General features: G+C 32.8%; 1 protein-coding gene across 1 annotated transcript; it reads right to left on the minus strand.

The window, feature by feature from the left end:
- Positions 1–6651: 6651 nt before the first annotated feature.
- Positions 6652–7692, minus strand: LOC131873971 (F-box/kelch-repeat protein At1g80440-like). Its single transcript, XM_059217163.1, has one exon. The coding sequence runs from the start codon at positions 7690–7692 to the stop codon at positions 6652–6654; it is 1041 nt and encodes a 346-aa protein (XP_059073146.1).
- Between the last annotated feature and the right edge of the window lie 5272 nt (positions 7693–12964).

Here is a 12964-nt window from a genome sequence, read left to right on the forward strand (position 1 = left end):
TTGGTATCAGAGTGAGTTTGATTGTATATTTTATTTTTTCGAGAGGTGAGCAATGGCAGGAACTCTAACCAGGTTTGAGGTACAAAAGTTTGATGGTTCCAATTTTTCTCTATGGAAGTTGAAGATTCAAGCCTTGTTGGTGAATGATGGATGTGTAATAGCTCTTAAGATGGTAGCATTAAAACCTGCTTCCATGAACCTTGTAGAATGAAATGAAAAGGATATTGCAGCTAGAGCAACAATCTAGTTATCTTTGGTAGAGTCAGTGTTGCTCAATATTGCAAAGGAGAAAAATACACATGACTTGTGGAATAGCTTGCAAAGCTATATGAGACGAAGGCATTAGCAAAAATTTTTTTGTTACGGAGGCAGTTTTATAATTTAAGGATGCATGAAAATTCTTCCATCACAGATAATCTCAACGATTTCAACACACTGACAAGAAAGTTGGCTTAAGTGGGTGTGAAAATTGATGAAGAAGATACGACATCAATATTACTATGCTCCATGCAAGATATTTGGGATCAGTTGGTTATGGCTCTCAGTAATTCTACACCGAGTGGGAAGATGGTATTTGAAGATATGGTGGATACTTTAATATTTGAAGATTCAAGGCAAAAGACATCTCAAGGATCTTCTTCTAATAAAGCCCTTGTTGCAAGAGGGAGAATTCAGGAATGAGCAAAGTTTGAGCGTGGACAAACGAGGTCCAAATCCAATGGGTGAAAAAGGGTGAAATACTGGAACTATGGCAAGAATGGACATGTCAAGAAGGATTGTTGGTTGCCAAAAGCAACCAAGGAGAATACTAGTACACCTACGTCCGAGGCTAACACTGCATAAGTTCAAACACCATTGGAAGACGAAGAGGTATTAATTGTTAATCTGAGAGGCTCTTTACTTCATATTTGGATTCTTGATTCTAGTGCTTCCTTTCATATGACACCACATAGAGTCTGGTTTTCTGCTTATCAGTCTTATGATGGAGGTATAGTTTACATGGGAAATGACAACCCATGTGAGGCTATTGCTGAAGGGGATGTAATAATCAAGAGGTTTGATGGAGTAGTTAGAACTATTCATCATGTTAGACATGTACCTAGTTTAAAAAAAAAATTACTTTCACTAGGACTGTTTCATGAACAAGGTTATCTATTCAGTGGTGAAACTAGTTGTATTAAGGTAACAAAGGGAGTTTTGGTTGTACTATAGGGAGAGAAAGTTGGCAATCTCTATAGGTTGGTTGGACAAACTGACAGTGGAGAAGTTGTTGTGGTATCTAATGCAAAGATGGACTCATTATCAACTTGGCATCAGAGGTAAGGCCATATGAGTGAATGAAGTCTCCAGGTACTACTAGACAAAAATCTTCCCCCAGGTGCAAAATCTAGAGATTTGAGTTAAATTGTGAACATTGTTTGTTTGGGAAACATAATAGACTGAATTTTTCTAGAAGTACTACTAGAAGCAAAGATGTATTAGATTTAATTCATTTAGATACTTGGGAAGCTCCTATAACATCTATTGGAGGACCATCATATTTTGTTTCATTTATAGATGATTATTCCTGTAAGGTGTGGATTTATCTTCTCAAGAAGAAATCTGATGTGTTTTCTTGTTTTAATAGGTTTAGGGCTCTGGTAGAGAATCAAAAAGGTAAGACAATAAAATTTCTGAGAATTGATAATGGAGGTGAGTTTTGTTCAACAAAATTTTACCAGTTTTGTAGTGAGCGTGGCATTGCAAGGAAATTCATGGTTGTGAGGACACCACAACAAAATGGTGTTGCTAAATGCATGAACCATATAATTATGGAGCAAGATAAATGCATGTTGAGCACTGCTTGTATGGAGCAAGAATTTTGGGGTGAGACTATAAATATAACTTGTTTCTTCATAAATAAATCTCTGACAACTACTCTTGATAATTAAATTCTAGAAGAAATATGGAAAGGTAAATTAGTAGATTATTCATTTCTCGGTGTTTTTGGTTGTAATGCTTTCGTACATATTCCTAAAGGGAATAGAAATAAGCTGGACAAGGAGTCCACAAAATGCATTTTTCTTGACTATTTAGAAGGTACAAAGGGGTATAGATTGTGGTGTACTGATTCCCACAAGATTATTATTAGCGAAGATGTTTATTTTAATGAACAACAATGCAAAGTGGTGAAGAACAACAAGGTATGGAATTTATTCCAGTAGAGGTGGAAAAACATGATGATTATTTAGATGTGCTTGATGAAGAACAACCCGATATAGAGCAATTAGATGAAGATCAACTAGAAGAACAACAAATAGTTGAGCCATAGGGTGAATCATCACCTATTTTAAGGAGATCTAGTAGAGTAGTCAAACCACCTATAAGGTATTCTCTTACTTTTAATTATGCTTATGCATTACTTACTAATGTTGGTAAACCTAGTTCATATTAGGTGGCTTGTAAAGTTGAATGTGCAAGCAAATGGGGAGTTTCTATGGAAGAGGAGATGGAAGCTTTGCATAAGAACAAGACATGGGAGCTTATTCCATTGCTTAAGGGGAGAAAATATTTTGGGAACAAGTGGCTCTTCAAGTTGAAGAGAGATTTAAATGATAATTTTGAGAGATATAAAGCTCGGTTGGTGGCCAAGGTATCACATAAATCTGGTATTGAATTTGATAATTTTTTCACCTGTTGTATGACCTTGAGTATAGTTACAATTGTTTTAGCTCTTGTTGTTAGACTTGATTTGGAGTTAGAGTAGTTAGATGTAAAAATAGCCTTCCTGCATGGTGATCTCTCTAAAGAGATTTATATTCAGTAGCTTGAATGTTTCAAGGAAAGAGGCAAAGAGAATCTTGTTCATAAGTTGAGAAAATTATTGTATGGTTTGAAACAGGTACCAAGGTGTTGGGACAAGCGATTTTATTCCTTCATGGTGAGTTTAGGTTTTAGTAGATGTGAAGCTGATCATTGTGCTTATGTTCAAAGGTATGATGATGATAGTTTTATTATTCTACTATTGTATATTGATGATATGTTGGTAGCAAGTCCCAACATATATAAAATCATCCATTTGAAAACTTATCTTGCTAGGGAGTTTGAGATGAAGGACTTAGGCAGTGCAAATCGGATTCTTGGAATGAGGATACGTAGAGACAAAAATAATAGGAAATTATGGTTGTCATAGAAAACTTATGTGGAGAAGGTTCTATAATGAGCTTCAATATGTAGAATGCACAACTAGTTAGTACTCCATTTCCTGTTCATATTAAATTGTCTTTGGAATAGTACCCTAGCACAAAAGTAGAGAAGAAAAAGATGTCTCATGTATCATACTCATCAGTAGTAGGAAGTCTTATGTTCACCATGGTCTACACCAAACCAAACATTTCACAAGCAACGAGAGTTGTCTTCAAGTTAATGGGTATGTACATGGCGAATCCTGGCATTGATCATTGGAAAATTGCGAAGTGGATTGTCATATATTTGAGAGGCACTTTAGATGCTACTATTTGTTACAATGGAAGTAGTCTTCAAGTTAATGGGTATGTGGATGCAGATTTTGGTGGAGACAGAGATAAGAGAAAGTCTACAATAGGTTATGTTTTTTCTTTAGCTGGAGGTGTTGTTAGTTGGGTGTCAAAGTTGCAGATAGTGGTCACATTGTCTACTACTAATGCAAAATATATGGTTGGAACACAGGCTAGCAAGGAGGCAATTTGGCTTCATAGACTTTTGGGTGAATTGCAAGTGAAGCAAGATACCATGGTACTACATAGTGAGAGTCAAAGTACTTTACACATAGCATGGAACTCATCTTACCATTCCAAAACAAAGCATATTGATTTTCAATATCACTTTGTTCGTAAAGTGGTGGAAGGAGGACAAATTGCTTTAGCCAAGATTCATACCGATGTAAACCTTGCAGATATTATGATGAAACCTATTAGTAGAGAGAAGTTCATTTGGTGTAGAACTTCTCTTGGTCTGCAAATTATGTGATGATATGCGGTATTGGGAATGACTTTTCAGTAGAGGAATTATTTAGAGTATTAAATTTGACTTCAAGTGGGAGAATGTTGGAATGTGAAGTTTGAATTGGGCTCTTAGCTTGCAGTGGTTGAGTCATCCTGGATTCCCATCTAGCAGTGGTTGAGTCATCATGGCCTTCATAGCTAGTAGTGGTTGAGTCATCCTAGATTCCCATCTAGCAGTGGTTGAGTCATCATGGCCTTCATAGGTAGCAGTGGTTGTGTCATCATGGATTACCCACTAGTAAACTTTCTATAAATAGTAATTTCGACATGTGTTTTATATGTAGTTGTGCGAGTCATACTTACTATACTTAGTAAGTTGTCTTCAAGTAAGACTTTGTAACTCAATTGTTTAAGGCTGCTCAAAGTCATGTTTTCAAGTAAAGTCCAAGTCAAACCAGAGCATGTACAGACCATGTCCAAGTCCAAAGGGCAGAAAAGGGTGAAATTTTGGAATTGTGGCAAGAATGGACATGTCAAGAAGGATTGTAGGTTTCCAAAAGAAACCAAGTAGAATCCTATTACACCTACATTTGAGGCTAACACTGTAGAAGTTCAAACACCATTTGAAGATGGAGAGGTATTAATTTCTAATCAAAGAGGCTCTTTACTTCATGTTTGGATTTTTTCTTCTAGTACTTCCCCTCATATGACACCAGATAGATATTGGTTATCTACTTATTAGTCTTGTGATGGAGGTATGGTTTACACGATAAATGACAACCCATGTGAGGCTGTTGGTGAAGGAGAGGTAAGAATCGATCTTTTTGATGGAGTAGTTACAACTATTCAGTATGTTACGCATGTACATGGTTTTTGAAATAAATTACTTTCACTTGGAGTGTTTGATGAACACGGTTATCAAATCAGTGGTGAAAATAACTATCTTAAGGTAACAAAGAGAGTTTTGGTTGTACTAAAGGGATAGAAAGTAGGCAATCTCTATAGGTTGGTTGGACAAACTGACAATGGAGAAGGTGTTATTGTATTTGATGCAGAGATGGACTTATTATCAACCTATCATCAAAGGCTAGGCCATATGAGTGACCGAGGTCTCAAGGTATTGCTACACATAAATCTTCTCCCCGTGCAAAATCTAAAGATTTGAGTATTTGTGAACATTTTTGTTTGGGAAATAGAATAGACTGATTTTTTTAGAAGTACTACCAGAAGAAAAGATGTATTAGATTTAATTCATTCAGATACTTGGGAAGCTCCTGTAACATTTATTGGAGGATCATCGTATTTGGTTTCACTTATACATGATTATTCGTTTAAGGTGTGGATTTATATTCTCAAGAAGAAGTTTGATGTGTTTTCTTGTTTTAAGAGGTTTAGGGCTCTGGTACAAAATTAGAAAGGTAAGACAATAAAATGTCCGAGAACTGATAACGGAGGCGAGTTTTGTTAAGCAGAAATTAACCAGTTTTGTAGTGAGCATCTTATTGCAAGGCAATTGATGGTTGCAAAGACACCACAACAAAATGGTGTTGCTAAGCAACTGTATAATTATGGAGTAAGCCAAATGCATATTAAGCATTGCTGGTTTGTAGCAGAAATTTTGGGGTGAGGCTGTAAATACAACTTGTTTCTTGATAAATAGATCTCCCACAACTACTCTTGATAATAAAATTCCAAAAGAAAGATGGAAAGGTAAACCATTAGATTATTCAGTTCTCCGTGTTTTTTGTTGTAATGCTTATGTACATATTGTTTACTTCTTTTGTTAGGAAAATTTCTATAAACAATTATTTTGACATATATTTTACATGTAGTTGTGTGAGTCATACTTACTATATTTAGTAACCTGTCTTCATGTAAGACTCTGCAACTCGGTTGTTTTATTCCCCAAACTGGTGGTTGCATGTAGCGCTCCGATATTTTTGTTCTAATATTAATATCAATATAGAATAAGATTCAAACATAAAAAGTAACTTCAATGAATTCAAAATATATAAACTATATAGTTAGAGTTAGAGTTATAGTAACTTATGAGTATCTTATTGAAGTGTCCATGTAAAATCTTGTAAACACAGAAAATAAACATAAATTGTAATAAATAAAAAAGATTTCACACACACAAAAATTCTTTCTTCAAAATTCGTGAACCAATTATATCTTGCAGCCTCTTACAATAAATAGTTCACTGCACTTCAGAAACTAATTATAAGAGTTTAATTATTACACTAATTATACCATATGTACAATCTTGAAATACCAGAATTAAGAAACACAGAAAATAAAGAAAATAAACATAGATTGTAACAGATAATAAAGATTACCAATTACATCTTATAGACTATGTTTAAATCATTGCAATTGACAATCTTCTATAGAGGCTGTAGCCTCTTACTACAAATAGTTCACTGCACTTCACAAACTGCAATTTAAACATTGCACTATCAAAAGAGCTCTAGGGTGGGAGAAGATAACTATAGCGAACCAACCTTAAAAAAAAAAATAGAACTCTAGGGTGGGAGAAGATAACTGAAAGTTAAGCCATATTAGCTAAACCGAATTGTTATAGATCTGCATGAGGCAAAACTCGACTTCAGCATCAGTTATGCACGTCAACAGTCCGTACACATCAGGTGTGATTGGTCATTTATCACCATTCAAAGCTTAAAAACAGTCAAACATTCAGGGTAGCAGCACATATAGGTTTACCCTCGAGGCCCCGTGGTTTCCTTATCCGAAACAAATTGATTGCTCCTCCTGTCTCATTTGGAGGTTCTACCATATAATAACCTCGACCTTGATGAGGATGAAATCTGCAAACAAAGATGTTATGGCCAACCATTACAGCGAATTGAATATCTAGTTCCCAATCCTTGGTTGGAAGAGGCCCTACAATGTTCCATTTATCTTGGCCACAGTCATATTCAATCAATCCTTTATCAGACAAGAAATACAAGCGCCCAAATGGTGCACTCACAAATGAATGCCAACAGTTGAATCTATTCTCCACAGTTTTCCAGCTTCTTGTGTAGGAATCAAAAGCCTCAAAGCTGGGCGCAGACCGAGTGCCCATTACATAAAACTTACCGTCAGCAAAAGCACCTTTAAAAGTTGAATACGTGTAGACCTGTAAAGCGTTCATGTCAGGGAGTACATCCCATTTGTCCTCCTCCACATTGTAAACTGAAGCGCTACGGACCGGTTTGCGAGACTTGTCAAACCCTCCACCAACGTAAATCAGTCCGCCCTCCTCATCCGCTGCGGAGGCATAAGCTTCCAACCATCTAAGCATTGTGGCACCCTGCCGCCATTTACAACAAGCAAAATCGTACAACCATACACAAATTGTTGTGGAATCCTGAAACATATCCGTTATCAAAACCAGTTTTTGTTTCACAAAATGGCAGTGTTCGATGGAGTAGATTGGTCCTGGAGCGGGCGGTAAGCTTTTGCAGCAGTTGTTCTCCAGGTTGTATACTGCTACTCTGTTGCTAATGTCATCTATTACAGCAGTTGTTCTCCCTTTAGTTTGGACCATAAAAATCCGTTTCTCGGAAATGTTCAATCTTTTTCTCTCTTGATAAAAGTGGGGGCTTTTGAATGCAGCGTTCCAGCTTTTGCAGACACACCTGAGTTTGGGATGAGAGTTCAATTTCACCCTCAGTAGGCATTCCAACCCAATTTCATCTGGAAGAGATGGAAACAGAGATCCCATTGCAATTACAGAAACACAAAAAAAGTGTTGTATTATAGTCAAAATTTGCACTTTAATAGGATTATAGCAGAAAGGGTGAATCATTTTGGGCTTTCTGAATACCCGACCATCTATATTTATAAGCTCGTATCTCAAATTCTGAATCGTTTTCTTTTTGGTTGTGCCGACACATTAATTCATTCAATCATTCTCTTAACTAATTAAATATTGCATTAAGTAACATTTTTAAATACTTTATGTGTTTGTGAAGAAATATAGTTTCTTTATATATTGTTTTAAAGCTTTTTTGAATTTTGAATTTTATTTTATTATCAATTAAAATGATAATTTAGTGGAGTCATTTTTTTTATTAGTATTCAAATTTCAAAATTAGTTCTAACATGATATGTTGCATATGAATCTTATAAACACAAACTAAAACATAGATTTCATCTACTATATCTATTCCTTTAACATGATAGAGGTTCCTTCATCACTAGGATTTCCTTCATTAGAGTATGAATTATTAGATGTAGAGCAAAAGATCAATTGATATCCTAAGTGATTGAGACATCTACAGTTGCCTTTAGAAAATCAATATTAGATTTTTAGGCTAGAGCAAAAGATCAATTGATATCCTAAGTGATTTAGAGTGTTATGACTGCATTCGAGTCTACAATAACGTGATGCCAATATTAGATTTTTAGGCTATATACATAATGTGACGAAATGGACATGATGCCTAGGTCACATGATTAGATAGTGATGAGATGGGCATGATGCCTAGGTCACATGATTAGATAATGGCGAGATGGGAAAGATGCCCAGGTCACATGAGATATCTAGGTGGATATTAATCAAGTGAAATGCAAGCATGCATGGAAGAGATAGGTACACATCAATACATATCACATTAAAAAAGGTACATATAAAATTGATTCATTATTATTTATATATGATCAAGTTCTGATCTAACTTATTATAGTTCTTATTTGAATTATTAGAGTCCTTATATGAGCATGTCTATATTGAAGTATTAAACATAGAAATGATTTTGTTATAAGGGAGTGATCCTTATGAATGGGCTAAATATAGTTCAAGTGCATGTAGATGTAAGGACATGATAGGAGCATTGTTAAAGGGTACCTTGCCACTTGGACAAAACATCGAGATGCAAGGGTATGGTAAGTGCAAGTATGTATAATTAAAGAATTTAAATGTTGTTGGACAAGAACAAACTTATTGTCAAATATTTCTTTTGATTTGAAAATTTTGGATGCTAATGAGGGCTAATGTGTGAATGTTGTTTTCAAAAGTGTGATAGTTATGTCAACACACCATAAAAACAAAGAAAGAGAACATTGTTGGAGAGAGGTAGTCTAGCCTCTTGAAACTAATTGGTAGTGATGGAATCCACACACTCGGATAGAATTTGTCTATGGAAATGTTTGTTATGATGAATGTGATTTTTTTCATCTTTTGTTTGGTTGCATTAGTTTTTAACCTTTCCTGTTGTGAACTTTCTTTTGTTGAACCTATTTTGGGTAAGCAAGTAAGTCTTAATTGGATTGATGCATTGATACGATGCATTGTTTAAGGGGAAAAGGATGTCAGGACCCAAAATTTAACCAAATTTATTTATTTAATTATTTAATTACCTTTGCATTAATGTTGGATTAAATGGAGTTACTTAATTTCATTGAATAATAAATATAAATATAAAATAATAAAATAATAACAGCATATATTATCTTAATTATTTTTAAATTAAAAAAAAGAATGAATATATATAAATTTATGTATGTATGTATATATATGCATATATGTATATATGTATCTATATCTTATTAATTTCAATTGGCTTGCTTGCGTGTTTGCTAAAATCAAGGCATGTAGCAGTTGCAGTTCTTGTTCGTTTTGAGTTATCAGGGTGGGTGCGAGTGTACAAACAATGTTAGAATATTTAATCTTTACTTGTCTTAGGTTTATTTGTATTTAGTTTAGGATATTCCTTTGGAATCCCTACATGTAATTTATCCTCTAGTACATGTGTGAGGACAAATCGTTTCTTTAATTTTCCTTTATTGAGGAATATTAGATTTCCTACTTAAGAGGATGTGGACACATGACACACACATTTTATGAATGGTGGCATTCATAGAATTGGGAGTTACTTTGTAACTGCTCTCCTCATCTCTATTTAAGAGATGTCTCCTCTTTCATTTCTTCTTAATGACATTATTGTAAAGAGCTTCTTTCTCTCTCCCTCTCTCACACACGCATTTTAGGCATTGCCTCATTCATAATAAAACAAGGGGTTTTTCTTTGCTTTTCCCCTTTCAAAATTTCTTGTGCCTCCTTCTTCACATTTGGGTGATTGCTCCAAGATTTCTGCATTTCTCTTGGTAACATTTACTTCATCAATAAACTTACTTGGATTTTGTTTTTATTTCCTTGCTCTCGTATTTCCTTTCATGGTATCAGAGCAGGTTCTAATCCTTGTTTCAAGTTGAGATTGATGAAGGTTACCATTTTGTGGAGCTCACCTTTCTTGGAGGTACTTTTTTTGAGAGAAGAGAAGAAGCTTGTTCTTTAATGTTCTTGTCGCCAAAACTCTATTCTAACCTCTTTATTTTCGTCCATTCTTTAAATTATCTGCTTTGGAAGGCTTGCAAACAAATATTTTTTTTTTCTTTTAGTTTAAGTTTTGGTTCTGGAAGGCTTGCCACCAAGACTTTCTCTTTTTATTTGCAAGTTCTTACATTTTATTTTACAATACTTGTTTCAATTTTTTTATCAAGTTTTAAATCTTTATGTTTGGTGCAAGTTTTAACATTTTATTTCACTTGCAGATTATTATTGATTTTTTTTTTCTAACTATTTATGTTTGTAGATTCAAGAACTATATTAGTTTCTCTTTGCCTTCATCATTTTATTTTTCAATACTGTTTCAATCCTTTATCAAATTTTAAATCTAAACGAAACTTATTTTTGGTTCAATATTGTTTAAAATAATTTTGCCTATAATTTTTAACGTATATGCACTCTTGGATTCTGCCCCTACAAAGTTTTCTTCTACCTTTGTAATTTGTAACAACTCTACAAAGTTTTCTTTTACCATTGTAATTTGTAACTGCAAAGTTTTTCAGTATAAAAGATTTTTAATAGATATGTAAGTTTTAATAATAAGACAAGTTTTTAATTTTGCAAGATTTGAAGCTTTAAATGAGATAATCTAAAAAGTTTCTTTAATTTTACCTATTCAAAGTTTCTCATATAAAATATTTTTAAAGCTTTTAAATAAAGTTTTTTTGAAACTTTCCTAAATAACATTTTCTTATAGATATCAAGAATATTTAAAAAAATTAAAACTTATTTTTTGAAATAAAAAGTTAGTTTTTTTATAAAGTTTTTTTTTAAAAAAAAAAATTCTTTTCTTATACATACGTATCTTAAAAGTTTATAATTTTTAATAATAAAGCTTTTAATATATATGTAATTTTTAAATAATTTTTTTAATATTACTTGTTTTCCATTTTATTAAAGGTTTAATTATTTTAAGAAAAAGTTTATTTAATTACACTTTAAGTTTTTTTTAATAAAAAGTTTTTTAACTTTTTTTGTCACATTATTTTATAGTAAATTATTATTCAATTTAAAAAGGGGTTGTTTTTTTTCTAATCTTTTATTTTGCAACTATGTCTACATTAATTCCGGAAATTAAATTAAATAGTTCTAATTATCATTCATGGAAAATGCATATTTCTTTTATTTTTCATTTCAAGCACATTTTAGATGTCGCTATTGATAAAACCTTTGAGCCTGCTTCAACTACTCCTCAAGCCGACCAAGACAGGTGGAAGGCTCAAAATGAGGAAGCACTTGGTTTAATTGGTTTTTCGATGGTTCTTGAATTGTATATTCTTATTGGAAATTGTACAAAAGCATATGAAGCATGATAAATTTTAAAAACAACTTATGATAGTTCAAATGAATCCCGAAAAAATTAGCTTCAAGATCAACTCGAAGATCTCAACTATACAGATTTTAAAATCATGGATGAATTCTTATTAAAGTTTGAATCTGTTAATGGTCAATTAACTTGTTTAGGAGTTACTCTAGCTGATATGCATTTAATTCATCTTATTCTTAAAAAATGTCTTCCTTGTCAATTTTAGTAATTTATTACTAATATTCATGCCCAACTTCCTATTCCTAGTTTAGCTACTCAATTAACTTTTGATATTTTACTTAATTTATTACATCAAGAGGAAGCTAAATTAATTCAATTTGGTACTCTTAAAAGTACTAAACATGCTTTCATGTCTAAAAATCAAAATCATAATAATCATTTTAAATCCAATAATAATAATAATCATTATTAGCCATTATTTTAATAAAAAAATTCATTTCAATCCTATAATAACAACTCTAATAATAATCAAAAGAATAATTATTCTAATAGGCCCCATTGTACGTATTGTGGTAAGGATGGTCATGTGACTAATAATTGTTTTAAGAAGAAAAATGGTAAAAGACCCATGAACCAAAATAATCAAAATAATCAACAACATAAATCTCATTATAAAAAAGGTAATAATAATGGTAATTCATCTCGTCATTCATTTACATGTACTTATAATGTTTCTCAAACACTTGAGTGGATGATTGATTCTGATGCATCTCAGCATGTTACTTCTCATAAAGAATGTTTTGAATCTTTGCATCCTGATACTTCCAATATTCTTGTTCAATTAGCTAATAATCATAGTTGCAAAGTTGAAGCTATTGGTGATGTGAATGTCTCTAATGGGAAATTACATGATGTTCTTTATGTCCCTGAATTAAAATCAACCACTTGTCATTCATTTACATGTACTTATAATGTTTCTCAACCACTTGAGTGGATGATTGATTCTGATGAATCTCAGCATGTTACTTCTCATAAAGAATGTTTTGAATCTTTGCATCCTGATACTTCCAATATTCTTGTTCAATTAGCTAATAATCATAGTTGCAAAGTTGAAGCTATTGGTGATGTGAATGTCTCTAATGGGAAATTACATGATGTTCTTTATGTTCCTGAATTAAAACCAAATTTTGTTTTAGTTCCTAAACTTTTTCAAGATTATAAGATTAAATTTTATAGGGGTATGTGTTATATTATTGATCCAAAAACTAATCATGCTATTGCTATTGCTAAAATCGATACTGATAACTTATTCAAGTTCTATGAATTTGCTCCTACAAAGTATTCCTTGCTTACTACTATTGATTTGACTATATGGCATGA

Source organism: Cryptomeria japonica, chromosome 3 (assembly GCF_030272615.1).
Source record: "Cryptomeria japonica chromosome 3, Sugi_1.0, whole genome shotgun sequence".
Lineage (NCBI taxonomy): Eukaryota > Viridiplantae > Streptophyta > Pinopsida > Cupressales > Cupressaceae > Cryptomeria > Cryptomeria japonica.

Excerpts from the sequence above, each read along its gene's own strand:
- LOC131873971 (XM_059217163.1), bottom strand. The coding sequence starts at position 7,692 with ATGGGATCTCTGTTTCCATCTCTTCCAGATGAAATTGGGTTGGAATGC.